The sequence below is a fragment of the Equus przewalskii genome, chromosome 19, assembly GCF_037783145.1.
Source record: "Equus przewalskii isolate Varuska chromosome 19, EquPr2, whole genome shotgun sequence".
Classification (NCBI taxonomy): domain Eukaryota; kingdom Metazoa; phylum Chordata; class Mammalia; order Perissodactyla; family Equidae; genus Equus; species Equus przewalskii.
Genome location: NC_091849.1, coordinates 17,122,552 through 17,141,999, shown reverse-complemented (window position 1 = coordinate 17,141,999; position 19,448 = coordinate 17,122,552). Strand labels below are relative to the sequence as shown.

Here is a 19,448-nt window from a genome sequence, read left to right as displayed (position 1 = left end):
GCGGCCCCGGAGCTGCTCCCACCCGGGGCTCCGCCGCGCTCCGGAGGGCGCCGCGCGCGGCCGGGAGGGCCTCCCCGGAGCCGCGGGGACCCCAGCGGGCGGGGCGCGAGCACTGCGAGGCACGGAAGATGGCGGCGCGGCCGGGCCCGGGGCGGCCGCGAGGGGCCGCGGCGCAGCGCGCTCGGCTGAGCCGGCGCGGCTAGAGCGGCGCCTGGGCCCGGGCGGCGCGGCCTCCTCCCCGCCCGCCGCCGCCGCCGCCGCCGCCGCCGCCGCCGCCGCCGCGCCCCGCCCCGCCCCGCGCCCGCCGCCCGCCCCTCCCCGGGCCGCGGCCGTGCCCCGCGTCGTGCTCCCCCGGGATGGCCCGCGCGCCTCGGCGCTGCCTCGCGGAGCACACGGCGGAGCGGCGGCGGCCGCGCTCGGGGGGCGCGCGGCTGCGGCGGCGGCGGCGCGGCGCGTGAGGGGCCGCCTCGGGCCGAGCGGGCGCCGCCAACATGTCGGATACCAAGGTAAAAGTTGCCGTCCGCGTCCGGCCCATGAACCGCCGAGGTGAGGAGCTTTGCGCTCGTTTGGATTCGCGGGCGGGCGGCGGGCGGCGGGCGGCGGGCGGCGGGCGGGGGCAACTTTGGAAACTGCGGGGCCGCGGGGCCGGGGCGGCGAGCGCGACGCCGGGGCCGGGAGCCGGGGAGCCGGGGAGCTGCGGAGCTGCGGAGCCGGGGAGCCGCGGAGCCGGGGAGCCCCGGGCGCCCGGTGCGCCGGCTGCCGGCTCGGCCGCCTCCCGGGAGAGCCCCGCGCGGCGCGGATGCTCGGCTTGGCAACGTTCGCTTTCCCTTTTGCTTTCAGAACTGGAACTGAACACCAAGTGCGTGGTGGAGATGGAAGGGAATCAGACGGTCCTGCACCCTCCTCCTTCTAACACCAAACAGGGAGAAAGGTAAAGCGCGTCCCGAGCGGGCGGGCAGCGGGAGCCCACCCCGCGGTCTCCTCCAAGTTGGAGGCAGGAAAATGGGAGTGCTCTTTCCTATTGTTAGGAGGACGGCTTCAAGTTTGTCGCACGCTTCTGTCTGAAGCTGTTTCAAGTCCAAGTTCCTCTCCTCCCTCTGCCCCCTCCCTTGCGTCCCCTCCCCTCCAGTGCGGCCTCGGGCAGGACACCCTGGCCGGAGCCAGCACCAGTCTGCTGTGTCCCCGGCGCAGAGAGCGAGGGGGCCGGATGGGACTCTAGAGAGGATCAGTGCAACGGCCACATTTTACAGATCAGAAAACTGAGGCGGCCAAGTGACACCCCAAGGCCTTGTTGTTTGTGGAACCCACTGCACTGTTTGCTTCATTTGGCCGAATTGTTTAGGGACTCTGTGTGTCAAATAGGGAGAAAACCCCCGCAATAAAGCACAACAGGCTTGTACGATGCAGGCTCAGGCCTGGACCATTTAAAATCTATTTTTTGTTGTTGTTGGGGCTGGGTTGAGAGAATGCCTGAGTGTAATGCGCTGATTTTGATTTTCAGGGAAACAAAAGTAGTGTCCTGAGCTGTGTAGACACTGGGGGGATGTTTAAAAGGGGGCTGCATTTACTAGATGGCAACATATTTGCATTTGAAAAGTGGTAACTGTTGGATCCCTATTAATTCTGCTCTATTCCACGCAGCAGTATGGGAAAATGCCCTAAAATAATTTGAATATTTGGCATTTTTCTGGTAAGCCCCCGAGAAGAAAACGGTTGGAATTCATTCAATATAGCAATTCAGTAGCTTGTCAAAATAGAAAAGAAAAACGGGAGATCTGGCAAAATTAATTCAATTCGGACATGAGTATGAGTTTATGTTTCTAAAAGTCACCTGTTGATGGATGGGCTACAATTTGGTTATTTTTGCTCTTCAGAGATTTTGACTGAAGAAAGACTGAAGGTAGAGTTTGTTACTTTATTGCTAAGGGAGGTGACTGCCTGCGTTCCGTACTCCTGGGGTGTTCAGGCTCAGTTTTGCTAAATTTGAGGGAAGAAATTATCAGGAGGTAAGATTGGGGATTCTTTGCTTTTGTGCTAAGGCTAGCAATTTTTACCCAGTTTGCTAACTAAAGCAGATTGTTGTGGTGATAGTAAATAGCTAAATTATATTTAAAATGTGTGTTAAATGCTTTTCAGTAATGGATGGATCCTTGAATAATATTTTCAGCTACATTTTAAATATTTATCGTATTTTAGATACATTTGTAGCAATGTGGTTGTATATTTCATGGTGATAGTAAGGTCATTGAGTAAATGAAAATATATACAGATTAAATTAGAATGCCCACATCACCAACAATTTTTTCCAAAACTGCATATTTTTATACTGTTTTGGAAAAAAATGCTATTGGGTCAGATTCTTCAAAGCAGTCTGGGAAACAGGTAGAATATTGTCACTCCTGTTATGTAGCTGCTGTTTCTGTTTTCCTTGCTGGTGTGGCACCTGCTCCTTGTCACTCTTAACCATAAGGAGTGCTACTGTTAGCTACTGTTTAATGAAATGAAGCTTTGCCGTTTGTGGAGAGAAACATTTAATTTTGTGGAATTCGGATAGAAATTATTAATGTAGACAGTGGGTTAGAAATGCTAAATAATCAGTTGATCATTTTTAGGGCTGCCACTGCCATTGCTAATCAGGATCTTTTAAATAAAGATTTATAGGGTGATTTTGGAATTTATCCATCTGCTTGCTTATTAGGATAGCCCCTTATTTGGAGCTATCAGAATAGCATTGAAATATGGGTGTTCTCTTGTTCTGTTCTTCTGACTGATCTGATTCTTTGAGTGGTAGATGGGCCCTTTCCGTGGGAATCTGCCTGGGTACCGGTCATTCACTTTACAGACAAACTGAAGGCAGTCAACACACAGTGCTGCTTGTAGGTTAGGATTACTGTCTTTGCAAGGATGGAGACACCAAATGCATTTTGATTTTCATTATGCAGCTTGGTTTAATATTTCTCCGCCAGGTTTTCTCTTAAAGCAACAGTGCATTTAAAAATGGAAACAGTTTCTCCTTTGGGCTCTGGGTGGATTAATTACAACGTTTCATGTTATGTTTGCAATTTATTTCTGTTACTTGTTTTGGGATAGAGCTCAGAGCAAGGTGGGAATATTATTGTTCTTACCTAGAAGTCCAAGGTTTGAAGTGTAAGAAGTCTCTAAATTAACATTGACAAGCCTATGTCAAATTGAGAATTATTTTTCTGAAAATTGCAAGAAATTATTAATGTATTAACCCTAAATGGAAATTTTCAGTTACCAGGTGGAAGTTTTCAGTCCTACCAGTAAACACAAGCAAGAGTGCATTGATTTCCAGGAAAAGAAGCAGACAGGCTTAGCTTTCATAATTTTCCCCGTTTATGGAATCAAAGCCAAGACTACACGGTGAGGGCTAAATGATCTCAGGGCTTCTGAGGGTAAAGATGTTTGTTTTACTGCAGAGGTCCAGGTTAGGTTAATAGTTGACATGTATACTGATCACCATTCTGAAACATTAAGACATATATGAATTTGTTTCTTAAAGTAACATTGCATTTCTGTGCAGGAGACCTTTATGAAGTTCAGATTATGTGGATACCATGCTCAACATGGTGGATTCCAAGATAGTTACTGGCTCAGTAAACTAGGCCCATGCCAGAGGCTCTCACCTTTGAGAGATGTGGGAAGAGAGTGGAAAAAATACTTAAAATACAGTGTTGTAGATTATATAGATCTTACTTTTGCCGTTACGTGTACTGTATTATTTGGAAATTACCTGTTTCTTCTTCTGTCTCCACCTCGAGGCTGTGAGCTCCCTGAAGGCAGGTGCCTTGTCCTACTTACCTTTGTGTCCTACGCTCAGCAAATGTCTCTACTGCTTAGCTTCCCAGTGTGATGGAGCGTGGAAGAGGGGCTGTGGAAGTGACCCAGGGTCCTGGCAACCTGCAAAGACAGGTGGCATTTGTGCTGGTCCTGTGGGTGCTAAGCGTATAGGTTCATCTTTGCAAGATCCGAGGAAAGTCCTTTGCAAAGAAAGTGAAAGCACACCTGCCACAAATTGCTTCTGATTGTGCTTGTGTGTGCATGCAGGGTGTGGAGTAGGATGCGGAAGCAGGGCAGTTCAGGAGGGGGGAATAGAATGAGAACTCTTAATTTGCCAAAAGGGGTAATAGTTATAAAATCAAAGTATAAACAGGTATATGTTGAAAAGTCTTCCTCTCTCCCCTGCTGTCACCCCTCACGTCTCCAAAAAAAGGGCAGCTAAGTCATTCATTTCTTCTGCATATTTTCAGATATACCAACATATTGTTTATATGTATTTCAACAAGTATCTTTTTTATCTTTAAATACCAGGGTGTTAAGCCTCATTCATTCTTTTTTTACTCCAGTATGGATGGTAGTGGTGGTTTTAAAAATATAAATGAGTGACATATGAATGTGACCTTTGTAACTTGTGGGAAGTGAAGCTTTATCATGAAGAGAGTATAATGGAATTTGCTTTCTATAGAAGTTTTTATTCTTGGTTATTTTATGTAAGTGAACTGTAGGGTAAACATCTAAAGCAATGTGCATATATAACCTAGCTAAGTTGAAAGAACAAGTGGGCTAAATTTGGGCTGTTAGTAAAAGAGTGTCAGAGTTTTAAGTTCTTGCCCTTTCCTCCCCATTTTTTTCCATCCTGCAAGGTGTGCAGTGTCCCTCATAAAGTGTATGAGGGATGGTCAGTGGAAGAAAGCTACATCTCGGTCGACTGCATATATGTTTTCTAGTTTATGTATTGCATGTTGCAAGTTTTTATTTCCAAACTGGCTTTCCCTCCCATTCCAAAATGCTCCTAGGATGGGTCCTTCTACTCAAGTATCTCTGTAGACCAGAAATTTAAATATTAGTGAAAGTCATGCAAAATTAAAAAGACCACCTGAGAAGCAGTAATATTCCACATTATAAAATTGGATGACTTTGAATTCTGTTCTGTTTCCTGTGTTGTTACTCTTCTCTCTGGATTAAATAGTACAGAGTTGATTGTAAGAAAGCAAAGAGTATTTAGGTTTCACTAACATAGGAGTGAACATTCTTCATGCATGGTATTAGTGGGATTTTAAAGAGCATTATAATGGAATATGTTCGTTAGCTGTCAACATTTTCCATTTCTTTGCATTGAAATCTCTTACTTTTAGAAACAACACTAAAAGTAATTATAATGCAGTGTAGAGTAGTGATGTAAAAATTATTTTGTTCACAGTCCACAGTTAAAAATACATTTTATATCATGAGCTGTGTATGTGTGTGAAGGTTCATGAAAAAATTTACTATGTGCAGCATTCCTGTTATTTTCTATTTCCTTCTGTTCTAATTCATTTTAGAAATGATGATTGTGACTTACTGAATTAATTTCACAACCCACTAAGAGGTCACAAATTTATAATTTGGAAAATACAAATTTAGTCGGTAGGAGGTTAGATTCTGGACCTATATCTATTTTTAAATCAGTGTGCATAGCTTAAAGTATAAAGTACTTCTGTAATTTATAAAGGCTATGATTAAAAAAAAATCCTCCTCTTCATTTCTTTACCCAGAGGCAACTACATATAGTGATTTTAGCTCATTCTTTTGGAATTTCCCTCTATATTTCTGAATAAAAGAAATAGAACTGGTAGTGCTAGTTTTTTATTTGCTTTCTTTGTTCTCTTTCTGTGCCCTATTCCCACCCCACCCCCAAATTCTTCCCAATATATCTATATAGTAATTTTGATTGTGTCAAGATTTAGTGTTTACATGATTTATATGACTATATAGAAGACTGTTTACAATTGAAGCATGTACTCTTTTACGATCTCTTTTCCAGTCATACAAAACTTTTTGTTTTCTCTGGAGTTAACGGTTGTTTCTATTTTTTCTTTTTTCTTTAATTTGCTTCTGTTTCTGTGTATTTATCCTTAATTCAACATTTAAGTGATCTGCCCCTTGCCTGAGTCTCCTTTCAAGACGTTCAAACATATCACATAGTCTCTTGATTTCATCTTAGGGACATTTCTCCTTAACCCTTCTAACATGCTCCTTTATGAACTGGTAGCCCTCTCTGCCTGGTGTGGCTGTCGTCCTGGGGTTTCCTGTCACATCATTCTGAGGATTCCCTTTACCTCTCTTCTGTGTTTTTCTGTTTCCCTTTTCTTGGGTTACTGCCTCAATTTTGTAGAGCACATCCTTTAGTAGCTTCCTGAGAAAGGATGTTTGGGAGGTAAAATTTTTTGAAACCATGAAAATATCTTCATTATATGCACTCATCTCATTGATCATTTGGATGGGTATCATGCTATTTTAAAGACCTTCGTTGCTCTAATGTCTTTTATGTTCCAGTGTTTCTGTTGAAAAGTCCAAACCTGTTTGGATTTCTAATCTCTTGGATGTGACCTAGATTTTCCTTCTTTGGAATCCTGTAGAATATTCTTTTCTTCCCCCTTTTTTTGGGAAATCACAATAGTGGGCCTTTTTGACTTAGAAACTCATGTTCTTCAGTACTGAAAAATATTCTTGAATTAATTCATTAACAAATTCTCCTCTTTATTTATTCTTTTCTGGAACACTTATTTGGACAAGGGCTTTCCTCTAGTGGCCATCTAATTTTATTTTTCCTTTCTACTTTTCATCTCATCTTTTTGTTCTACCTTCTGGGAGATTTCCTCCACTTTAGCTTTTAACCTTTGTGTTTAATTTTTCTTTCCTGCTATCATGTTTTTAATTTCCAAGAGCTCTTTTTTGGTCCCTGATTTTTTTTTTTTTTTGATAGCATCTTACTGTTATTTCGTGGTCATGATATTTTCCTCCTCTTTCTGAGGATATTAATGATAGTTTCCTCTATGTAGTCTGCTTTTCTTTCCTAAAGTGCATTGTTTTGTTTCTTTGTGTTGGTCTCTGTTTTTTATGTTGAGGCTTCTCAGACATTGCTGTATCCAGTTGACTCTCGGGTTTCTCCAGGGCAAGGACTGTATATGATTCGTCTTTGTGTTCTCAGTGTCTAGTTTCAAGAATGTCCAGCGTACAGAAAGCATTTTGTAAATTCTGTTTGCTGTTTTTTTAAAAAAATAATTATCAAAAGCTTCCATCAAATTCCCTTTCTATTTGACCTCCGGCAATAATAAAAATAACGATTTCCTTTTTCTTGAGAGCATAGATGAATGCTAGAATTGAAGGTAGGAGCTGCCCTCAACAACTCTCAATTCCCACTTTCATGAAGATTAGTTGTAGTCTGTACAAAAAGTTGGAAAAATTTGAAAACCCTATTTTTGCATCACTATTGCAAACATTTTAGTTTAGAATTTTTTTTTTGTCACCTTTGATTTTAAACTATGTATGCCTGTTGGGCTGGGAAAAATTTTCAAAATGATTCCAAACTGGCCAGTTTATCATCCTACCACTTAACTCGGCATCTTCTGGGAAAATCTAGTTAGAGATAAGTGGATAACTTGGATTGTTTCCAGTTTTCAATAAAATTACACATGCCGTGCACTCATAGTTTTAAGAAATTTACAGGATCAAGTTTCTCCCAGATATCAGGATTCCTGCAGACCTCAAGCTTTCTCAGAGTTATTCAGTCACAGTTACCTTTTCTTGAATCTTCCCTGGGCTGGAGCAGAGAAGGTGTTTATGCATTTAGAATTTAAAGGAGTTTGGAGAACATTACCTGCAAAGGAAACAGAGCAGCAGAGAAACCAACAAGACACAGAAATGCTCAGATTACTTGGTACCTTGACAGTGTAAGAAATTAAGTTTACTAACAACAGAGCTGCCAAGAAAGGAAGTAATACTAAAATTTGTATGAAAACATGTATTAAAACAATCAAGAATTGATTTATGTGGGATTCAGGAGCTATCTTTTCAAAGAAACTCACTCTACAAAATATTTCCGGAAATTTAGACTTGCAAATGGAAGAAGAAAATGTGAGAGATTCCTCCTTGGAAATTAGTTTATTTGGCATTTTACCACCCAACAAACTATGTGGAAACTAAATAAACACAGAAAAAAATGTCAAGTTTTCACATCTCTAAAATTTTATTTGTAAAAATGCGTAATTCTTATATTTGATTGTAGGATCTAAAGTTAAAAAAACTGGACTCTCAGGTGCCACTCTCAGCCTCACCCTTTGCTGGAATCCAGTCTAGGTTCCATGTTGCTGTGAGATGAACAGTTCAGTGAATCCCTGATAAAGTAGTAGAACTATTTTACCAAATTGTTCTTGCAATGGACTTTTCACATCAAAACCTAATTGTATCATTTTAAAAAATTGCTTCCTTAGATACCCTGAAATATTTTTGCATGGACAACTTTATAAGAAGCGTGGCAGAAATAAAAGGAATGGGTGGGTCATTGTCCGGCCAAGCCTAACACATCAGTTATTCTTGTTTTTCCTCTACCTTCATCTTGTCCGTGTTCATATAATACAAATATTTGCAATTACAATTCTCTGCTTTGCTCTTCTGCCATTTATAGTTTGTCATGCAGCATAGTTTTCACAGTTATAATTTTAATAATTGAATAGTCTGTTGAGTTCCATAATTTTTAACCATTTGTATATTTTTGGACCTTAAGGTTGTTTCTCTTAACAATTATAAATAACCGAGAGCATCTTCATGAAACTTTTTTGTAGAACCTTTTGCTAATTGAAAGGCATTTCTCTACAAGCCTGCTGATGCAAAAATACCTCTTTGACATTGTACAACAGTATGAACTGTTCTCTTATGTTGGAGTTAAGAGTTGATAATTTTCACATTTAAGTATGAGATAGGTCATAGAAAAAATGATTTTATATGGCTAATAGTAAGACCAGTGGTTCTCACACTTGAGTGTGCATCAGAATCATCTGGAGAGCCCTACCCCAAAAGGTTCTGATCCAGTAGGTCTAGGGTCTGGCTTGAGAATTTGCATTTCTGGCAAGTTCCCAGGTGATGCTGTTAGCTCATGACAGAGCTTTGAGAACCACTGGTCTGGACCAGCACTGTCTATTACAGTTTTCTGTGATGGTAGATATGTTCTATATATCTGCTGTCCAATATGGTAACCGCTAGCCATATATTGAGTGCTTGAAATGTGGCTAGTGCCACTGAGGCATTGAATTTTAAATTTTATTTAATTTTCATTAATGTAAATTTAAACAGCGACATGTGGCCAGGTGGCTGTATTGCACTGGATAGGTCTAGATGTAGTTCTAAACCTTGGTTGCACCTTAGAATCACCTGGGCTGCTTTAAAAATAGATGCCTGGGTCCCACCGCCAGAGATTCTGGCTTAGTTGGGCTGGAGTACACCTGGGCATTGGGGTTTTGAAATGCTTCCCAGCTGTCCCAGTTGCTATTGTTGCTTAACAAACCACCCAAAAAGTTAGTGGTCTAAAACAACCATTTTGTTATGCCCGTGGCTTATGTGGGTCAGGAATTCAGAAAAAGCAAAGTAGATATAACTTGTCTTTGCTCCACAACGTCTGGGGCCTTGGCTGTGAAGACTAGAAGTCCGGGGGTGTAGTCATCTGAAGTCTGGGTGTGTAGTCATCCAAGGTGGTTAACTCCCACGGTGGGTAGTTGATTCTCATGTGTAGCCAAGGTTGAAAACCACTGATCTGGATTAATAAAGTAGGTTTTAAAGCCCCGTTTCTCACCTTGTCCTTTGGTTTATTTTACCATTTGGATTGTGATTGTGTATGCAAACCCTAATATCATTAACTTTCTCAAAATTAATGTCTGAAAGCCTTATAAAGTCAACCTAACTGTATACCTTACTAAGGCAATTTATGGAACTTTAATAGGGTCTTCCTGTGCCAAGGGTATGTATTATTGTGAAAGTAAAGCCTCACAAAGTCAAATAAACCCCTTTCTATAAAAAAAGCTTCCTACTCCCAGCCAAGTGTATTTAATCAAAATGCCTCTCCTTATTTGTTTTTGCTTGAATTGGGGCTAAGGGGGAGGAATTTCCTAGATTCCCTAGAAGCAGGGTACTTGCCAATCCGTTCACTGGTGCTGAGCCAGTGCTTCTTGGGAAGCACAGGTTCTTCAGCTTTCTGGTGGCCTGTGGACTGCTGTTCCCTGCTTCAGGCCCTGTGAGTGTCTGGCGATCCTGACCTCAGCTCCTGTACCGTTGCAGAGCCCCAGGGACCCCATCTGTGTGCAGGATCAGCATGGCGCCAAGAACTAAGTAGGAAGTCTGGGTGCTGCCTGGTTCTGCCACTAACTTAGTCTGTCTCCTTGAACTAACCATTAATCCTTTTCCCTCTGAGTGTCTTCATCTGTAAAATCAAGGACTAGACTAGCTAATCTTTGATTTCAAGCTCTAAAATTCAGTCTTACCCCAACTGTACTTAAATGTAGTGTTAAGTCGAACAGAGTAAGTAAGTGGATAACATTCATCGGGGCTGCAATGAGTTGCATTCTAATTTGCTTCTTGTCAGAGTGTTAGGAAAACCAGGGAGCACAAGGTCGCCGTTCTTGGGAGGCCCTGTTTGCCTGCAGGAGCTGATGTGAAAATTGAAGGTGTCAAGTGAAATAAGACAGCCACTAGTTCCAGATATCTGAAGTCGTTATCAGCTAGTTGCGGAGCCTGGGTTCCTTGCAGACAGTCCACATGCCTCCCACCTCCGTTGGGACAGCAGCTTTTGCATGTGCCTACAGGGCATTGTAAATCGTCTAATTTGGACCTCTCAGTTAGTTTTCATCTGTACAGTTGTGTTCTTTTTGGGAACCAGTGAATTTTAAGCTGTTTTTGCAGGGATACAGCTGTTTTATGCAATAAGAATGCACGTATAGGGGTGAAGAAATGACATTTCCAGAGCCCTTAGCTTAAAGCTTCCTCTGGCAGCTTGTTTTGTTTCTGCAGGTTCTGTTACAACCTCTACCAAACTGTGGTTAATCCCCAATATTTTCCTATCTTCGATTGTGGGACCAGCTCCGGTGTGTGTGAGGTGTGTGTGTGTGTGTGTGTATGTACATGTGTGTGTATGTATGTTTGTTTATTTCCCATCTGGTTGTGCTCTCTCACCCGTTTTTTTGAAAGCAGAGTGGAGTTACTGATTTCGTGTGGCCCTTCAGAGTCTGGTCTGTAGGTGTGATGAGCTTTGCTGCTTTTGTACAAGGCCTGAGGAGAGCAGCATCTGTATGCAGCTCCCTTGAGGGAAGAAGTTCGGAGCCTTGTTCTTTTAAAAGACAGGGGACAGGAAGGAAGCCTTTGAGGAAAGGGAAGCTTTATGCTTTGCTGTTTGCTCTTTGTGTTGTCTGGAGGAGACACTCCCTAGATTATACACCCATCCTGAATGACCGCAAAAATTCCTGTGTCTCAGGCTGGGAGCCTCAGAGGACAGTCAGAAAGGGCAAATGATGAGGAACTTCACAGGCGTTCTCTTGCAAGGATTGAGTAGATTGACCCCAAATTTTGGAAGGGCCACCTCCAGTAAACCCACATGTAGTTTGTTGAACAGATTCACGAGGCTATTAATAGCTTTACATTCTGTGGTTTAATAAAACAAATCTTCAGAACTGATGCTTTGTATGCCCACCTATCTACTATCCTAGCTCAACAGAGAATCTGTAAAGATTTGTAGCTGAACTTGAAGTTGGAACTGCCTGTTTAAAATTGGATAACAAACTGTTGTGCCTTTTTGTTCTCTATCCTTAACTACTTCTGTTTATATAGTTAATTAAAGTTTAGTATTCACTATACAAATTGTAACAGGGAATAGTTACATTATTACATTGACGAAGATCCTTAAAATTACTTGTTTCAAGGCTCGTGTTTTGAGTAAGTAGGGAGGAATATGGTAGGGAAAGCTTATCAAGATAAGGGTGTTAAATTTGAGAAGGCTTATCCAGTTTTAAGCATCTGCTTTTTTTGCTCTAGAGTTACAGCACAAATAGGTAACATTAGCATGTAATGTCACTTTAAGTTTCTTTGAAGCTTTGAAGTATTGTTGGCTTTGATGGTTAGAATGGTATGTATTCCTCTCTCTGGGATGACAGCTTAGTCTGCATTTTTAATGATGAATTATGCAGTGGAAATAATTTTCCAAAATTGCTGGTCTACTGTACTCTTAAGGGACTATTTTTTTGGTAAGTTCTCTAGCCTATTATTTAGTAAGTTTTTTCCAAGGGTGACTTCTAGCTATCCTTAGTCGTTGGTTCCCAGACTTGAGAACCAATTTTTAAAAACCAGTAGAAATAAAAATTTGGATAAACAGAGACTTTCCAACTTCTTTTAAATGTGCCAAGTAAGCACACTAGAACAAAAACACCACTATATCTTGATACTGCATTTAATAAAATAAAGGACATCTTAACAGGACAGAGGGAAGGACATAATTAGAATTTAAATATTGGATATTTAGTTTTATAAAAAACTCACCACATTATTAATTTTTTCTCCTTTCCTGGGAATTGATGGAAACATCACCACAGGTGGCCCCTGGACTGTGCTGTGCAGTTGAATGTCCCTGGTGTCCATAATATCTACTAGTACATCAACTATTAGAGTTTTGAGCTTCTTGGACTCCTTTGATCCTTCATGCCAAAGTATATACTATAAATTGTCAAAGGATTTTTTTTCTTTTAAAAGTTGGACAGAGTCCTCCTTATTTGTATGTATAATCTTTTTTTTGGTGAGGAAGATTGGCCCTGAGCTAACATCTGCTGCCAATCTTCTTCTTTTTGCGTGAGGAAGATTGTTGCTGAGCTAAAATCTGTGCCCATCTTCCTCTATTCTGTATGTGGGACGCTGCCACAGCATGGCTTGATGGGCGGTGTGTAGGTTCATGCCCAGGATCTGAACCAGCGAACCCTGGGCCACCGAAGTAGAGTGGGCGAACCCAACCACTACGCCACTGGACTGGCCCCTATAATTTAATTTTTTGAATGGCAGGGTACATCTTTGCTTTTGTAGTTTGATACATTAAAATAATTACCAATCTGTTAAAAAGTTAACCCAGAGTTTCGATTTTCATAAGTGTTGTAAATTACCTTGTCTTTGAGCCAGAGCTTTTACTTTCTGAAAGGAAATATTTCTTTTGCCTTTTGCAGTGTTTTTGTGGCCGTCAGTTGGGTGTAAATAACTAGTTTTGTAAGACAGTGTCAAGTACTGTGACAGAATGATGTAGTGGTCAAGAGTCACCAAGTGGACTTGGAGGCCAGCTGCTTACATTTGCATCCGACTCTGCCGCTTACTGGCTGTGAAATGTTGGGCAAGTGGCTTAACCCTCTGTGCCTTGGTTTCTTCATTGTAAAGTGGGATAAGAAAGGTACAGACCTGATAGGGGTTGTGAGGTTTAGCGCAAGGTCTGGCATGTGGCCCACACTAAGTATTGACAATTTTATTATTTTTATTACTGTAGAATGCTTAAGGCTCATTGGCCCGGGCTTTGTTTTTTTGTTTTGTTTTAACACCTAAAAAGAGCTATTAGAGAAGGAAGTCTCAAAATTCTTCCTTTTAAACATTAGGTATTTTCTGATTGCTTTTGATTTAAATGTGGGCACTTAGCAGTATGTGTTTTAAAGACCTCCTTTGCGGCGTTGAATCTGGCACTTGAGACATCTCAGCTGACAGACCACAGGAGCGCTGTTTGCTGAGATGGACACAGGGAATTTTGTTGAGAGGGAAATTCCTTATCTGACGGGTTCCCCAGTCTCTGGTCATTTGACAGCCATTCATTTGGGTAAAGAGCTCATGTCCAGAAATGGTATGTGAATACCTGTAAGAAGTAATGTTCTTGACAAAACTTCAACATGTTTTTAAAAGCGTTTGTGGGAAGAATGGGGTGCTGGTGACAGATGGTGCGCCAAAGCAGTGGAATAAGGTGGAAATAGCCCGCCCTGGTCTAATGTTTACCATATTGGAGATATGGACTCAGGGTCTTTCTACTCAAAATAGAGAAAAAGCTTTACTTGTATATCTGGTTTCTGGCACCCCTTAAGTGAATATATTTTATCCCTGAACTCTTTTTTTTTTTTTACTTATTTATTTATCGGTAATCTTTTGGTTTTTGGCATTCGTTTACTGACACACTAAAACTCAGAAAATATATGTAGCCTATTTCATAGAAACATTCTAGTTTCCTGTGAATTTACTAGTCGTCTTAAATTTTTTTTCAAACGAATATAACATGCAAACCTACATGCATGCATATTTGTGGTATTTTTTTTTTAATAAGAGAGAGGTGCAGGCCCTCTCAGAAATTTTGATCAGGTTATCCAATTTCTTGTGTGCAGAAATACACAAAAACTAAAGTATAAATGCACAAACTACAGAAGAAGGTAATGAAAAGCTCCGATGTGCTAAATACTTTGTATATTTGCATGAATGAACATGAACGTGTGCTTTGCTTTTCTCTCTCTTTCCTCTGCACGTAAAACATCTCAGCCAGCATTCACAGCCTTTGTAAGTGGGGAAGGTACAGGGGTGTTTCTCCCACCCTCCTCTCCCTGCTCTCACCTGTGCTCTCTGACGTCTTCTGTGCTCTCAGAGTTCACTGCTGCCACTGCTCATTCCACCTCTGGAAGCAAAGAACATGATGGGCACTGGGCAGGAGGAGGAATCAAGGGAAGGGGATAGGCTTGGGCCTTGGCCACAGGATCTCGATGGACTTGACTTTCCAGCACCTCCCCAAAGCCATCTTGGTGGTCTGGATACACAGGCAGGATTGGGGAGACAAGGCCAGACCAAGTGTGTCTCATTCTGTACCTGGGGTGTTTTAAGGTACAGTCATGCATTGCTTAATGATGGGGACACATTCTGAGAAATGCATTGTTAGGTGATTTTGTCATTGTGCAAACATCATAGAGTGTACTTACACAAACCTAGGTGGTATAGCCACTACACACCTGGGCTGTATGGTACTAATCTTATGGGACCACTGTTGTACATGCGGTCTGTCATTGACTGAAACGTTGTTATGTAGTGCATGACTGCATCTGGGCTATGTATTAGATGTCTTCAATTTTAAATTGGAATGATAAAGCCTTTTACTTAATTAGTCAGCCTTCATGATTAAATAGCTATTAATCAGCATGTACCAGATCCTATCGGAAAGTATCATTCCAGGTATGACACTGAGTGCAGAGGAACATTTTTATTTCAGGTTCCTGAGCGAGGAGATCTGATGACAGTGTGAAAGTAAATAGATTTCAGATCAGTTACATGCTTACAGCAATTTGCCTGCTTCAATTACCAGGTGTGGTGTTTTTCAATTAGTTTTAATGCAGTCTTTGACTTAAACGTCTGGATCCTGGATAGCCCCAGGTATGGGTGTTAGTGACAGGGAACTCCTCCGTCAGCCCCTGATTTAGTAAATTCTTTCAAGGGATGGCGGTGATAGGCCCTGGTAGGAGTGCTGAGAAGAAATAGGTTTTAGGCATTTAAAAGCCATGAATGATCATCCATGTGGCCAAAACCTGTTGCCCTGAATAAAGACAAAAATAAGTGTTGCAGAAGGCCAGCTTGTTCCCATGTGTTTGCCTAAGATGGGCTGCTGTGGAAATGCAAGCAGATTGGTTCTTGATCTGCATTAGAATCAAATAAGCTGGAGTCATGTCATGTTGGAGGGTGGGGGACTGAAATCTCTTGTTAGAATTTGAACATGTAGAAACTTAGGCAAACCAAAGCTACCTCTTTCTGGCATCTCCACCAAGCCACAGGGTGGAATGTGGCGATTTTAGAGTACTCTTGCTTCTTGTAGTGTTTGTAGTGCGAGATGCTTGCTGGCCAGAGCCCTGTGGTCTGGTGCTTGAAGCTTTCCATCTTCACAGGTGCTCTGTGTCATCAGAATGTCTCCAGCTGCCCTTTGCTGAGTGATGTAAAGTTGAGAGAAGCTGTAGTTTAGGAACTGATGTGTGTTTTGGGGCCTATAAATTGGGGGAAAATAATAATGGTCATGTTTCCAGCTTTCTGAAAAGCTGTTTTTCATGAAAGCTCTTTAGTTGCTTGTGGCTTCCCGCTTGCAGAATGTGGCCCTTTATTAAAGACGTCTGATTTTACAGAAGGGTAGTACATCAGCGCACACAGCCACGTGGCACTAGAGTCATAACTGTGAGCGTCTCTGCGTGAACATTGTTAGTGGAGGCAGAAGTCCTGGCCAGTGTTTGGCGCTTCCTGCTCTGGGGACTGGGTTGCGTGGAGGCCAGTCCTCAAGTGGGAACTGCCTAACATCTCATACGCTCTGCCTGGGGTGGCAGATGCTAACAGGGCTCCATGCTGCTTTGCACCAGCTTAGCGAATGATCTTCAGCATATGTCATCTTCAGAACTTAGAACGCTTGCTTCTCATTTTGGCCAGGCTGCAGCCTTGATGTTGGTCTGGATTTTGGGGAAGGAGCTTGGCATTTTATGTTTTAGTAAACTGTCCAATCTTCTTTTTTTCTCCATTGGCACTTGAGGAGCTCTGTGGATGGTGGAGAAGAGATAAGGACATATAAGAATCTTGTGGGTACCTTTGTCCAAGTACACCTCCCACTCGCCACCTCCACCCCAAAGGTCAGCTGATTCCCTTTGGAGGGCGGCCACAGCTGGTCAGGTGTGCTCTGAAGAGGCTGTCAGGGGGATTCTTGTCGCTGGACTTGGAAACCATGGGTCTGTGAGGAGCTGTTCCCAGCTGCTGGTCCTTCACTGGTTTCTAGAGTGTTTTACAGATTTGAGGCCCAGCTTACTGTGAACATTTTGTTAGTGTGTGTGCCCTTGTGTACTTACTTGCTTATTTATTTATTTATTTATCTTAACAAGCAGAGTGATACTTGTAAAGTGCCTCACATTCGTTTACTGACAGTTCCCTGTAGCTCTGTGAGTGCAGTCGTGGAGTGCTGAGTAAATGCTTCCAAATAACTTGAGTGGAGAATAGTAACCAACTCCAGTCCCTGAAGAATTTGTGCAAATGGCTTCTCGCCCCTTCTAGACTGTCAACTTGAGGGCAGAGCCCCTTGTCTTATTTATCTTCTGTTTCCTTCCTGTTCTTTTCCCTCAGCAGCTAGCACGTGCCTTCCACAAAGTAGGTGCCCTCTAGATGTTTGTGATCGGATACCATGGGTACGGGTATGTATTTTACAGGAAGGGCTGTGCCCAGATAGATAAGTCTGTGGGTGAAGTGTTTTTATTTGATCCTCAGTCTGTGTCCATCACGTCACTTGTGGTTCTGCCACTTCTAGTCGGGGCCCTACGAGACCTTTAATTTTGACGTTTGATTATTACATAATAATAGGTTCTGCACTGTTGTGTGGCTTTTTTGGATAATGGCAGTACAAATATGGCTCTAGACCCTTACAGTGTTGGCTGTCACTGCCTTGGGCTGACAAGTAGAGGCCATAGCTGTTAGCACTACTTAAGTAAAGGTTGAGCCAGCCAAGGGGTCACCTAGACTTTGACAGAGTTCAAATTTTTAATGCACAACAATTTTAATGCACAAAATTTTTGCTGCACAACCTACATAGCAGCCCCAGAGTTCTATACAGGTAACTAGTGGAAGAGAATCCTGTCTTCGGCAGAGTCACAAGAATAGGTATGTTTCACTTCCTGTAGTGCCAGAGCTGTTGTCTGCCCTAGAGGTGTTGTGTGGTCCCAGACTTGGGTAGACCCTACACCAGCCTGTCTTGGTTGGCATTGATATGAGTCAGAACTTGAGAAGTTTTTCCTCTGGTTATCATGGGGAGAGAACTGTGGAGGGACATGGTTGAGAGAAAGGGAAGGTACTGGGAGAGTTGCCCATGCACCTTCCTCCAGCTTCACCTGGAGGCCTCTGCCTGTTAGTCTGGGCCAGCTCTGTGAGTGGCAGAGGCTGCCGGCCTGCCTCTTCTTTCTCCTGGTCAGTTGGGGTACCTTGCCGTCTCTGGTTCCTAAATGGCAGTTGGGTCGATGCTGCATCTTCTGCTTGCCCTTGTGGCAGTTGTCAGTGGTTGTGTTTTGTGTTAAACTCTGAAGCACACCTGTCACTCCTCCAGGGGTTCTGAGGGTGGTGAGTTGTTTGTAGCATGTTATCCAGGAATGCGTGTTGGAATGGAAGTCAATGTGAGAAGGGCATTCTAAGGGATAGCTTTGAATTTGTTTTTATTTATATTTTTAGGTCAGCTATTACAGACTTAAGTCTTTATTAAGACTATACAGACTTTATTAAATAAGCCATTACAGACTTGATTTAATAAGCACTTTATTAACAAATTGCTTCTGATACATCTCCCAATTACCAAACATTGATGAGTCATAGTCCCAGGAAGGCAGAACACTCATGGCAGGCCGACTGAGAACAGGAGAAAACCCATGCCGCAGGTTTTACCTGTGGAGGTGAGAGATGGGGAGCAGCATACAGGAGGTTGTTGCCAGCTGCAGTCTGTCTGATGGGGTATTTCATGACTCTGGAGATAACAGATGTCTCAGATCCTGGAACCTGCCATCTTCCAGAAAGGCTTCTGATAGTTTTCTCTGCCTGAGACAAGTTTAGTTTTCCAATCCTGGAGCCATTGGTATGAGATGGGCTCCTGCTATCTTCTTCACGGCCTTTTTTAAAATGACAAAATAGCAAGCAGTATGGTTTACTTTTATTATTATTATTTTTCAATCCAAGTGTCTGTGTGGCTGACTTCTTAGGAACTTGCTGCTAACTTTTGCATGGCTCAGGGTTTCTTCATGCAGGGAAGTGAAAGGCGTGGATCCTTCCTTCTCTTTTTGAAATCTCAAATAACGTTTTACTATAAATTTTTTTTTTGTAATTATAGAAGTGATGCCCATTGACTCTTAAACAACTTAGAAAATATAGGATATTAAAGTAAAATTTTGCTCATCGTTCTTTTAACATTTAGATGCATTTCCCTTTTTCTGTGCATGGTATTTTATACCCCTGAGATGAAGAACTAATTTCTTAATGTTATGAAAACACAGCAGTTGCTTACTGCCTCTAGGCTATAATACTATCTAAAAATTTAGAATACTGAGTTCAGCTAAACATTAGTCCAAGTCCAAGTTCTATCTCATTGATGTCTTTTTTGGGTTTTGCTTTATCTTTAATATCTCCCTTCCCGAAAATTTCCCCCTCCTCCGACTACTTTTCCTCTGAGAAAGTGTACTCAGAAGCAAAACAGAAGAGTGTATCTACTAAGCCAAGTTAGATCTCACTGGAATATTGGAAATTTTCCTTCCCTAACTGATGAAGCAGCATTAGGAGCACTGGTTCTGGAGTCCAGCCTCCCTGGGTGTGAATCTTGGCGCCTGCACTTACTAGCTAGGTCATCTTGAGCAAGATGCTTAACGTCACTGTGCCTTAATTTCCATCTTTGTGTAAAATAGGTAAAGCACTGAGAATAATTTCTAGCACGTGGTAAATAATAAGTGTTAGCTATTTTCTTAGTGCAGTATTATTATTGTTAATGTAGTAGTAAGAACCATAAGACAGAGGGATGATGCTGAAGTAGTATGATTGATGCATAATGGTGATAAGAACAATACTGATCATTTCTCAAAATTTTCTGA

At 42.2% G+C, this 19,448-nt stretch overlaps 1 protein-coding gene across 1 annotated transcript in view; it reads left to right on the top strand.

Annotated features, from left to right (window-relative positions):
* The first annotated feature begins 347 nt into the window (after positions 1-347).
* The window catches only part of KIF13A (kinesin family member 13A), a 193,732-nt gene continuing 174,631 nt past the window's right edge, over positions 348-19,448 (top strand). The window contains 2 exon segments of the mRNA XM_070584117.1: positions 348-546; positions 841-931. Coding sequence (XP_070440218.1) covers positions 492-546; positions 841-931 — 146 coding nt within the window. The 5' untranslated portion in view covers positions 348-491.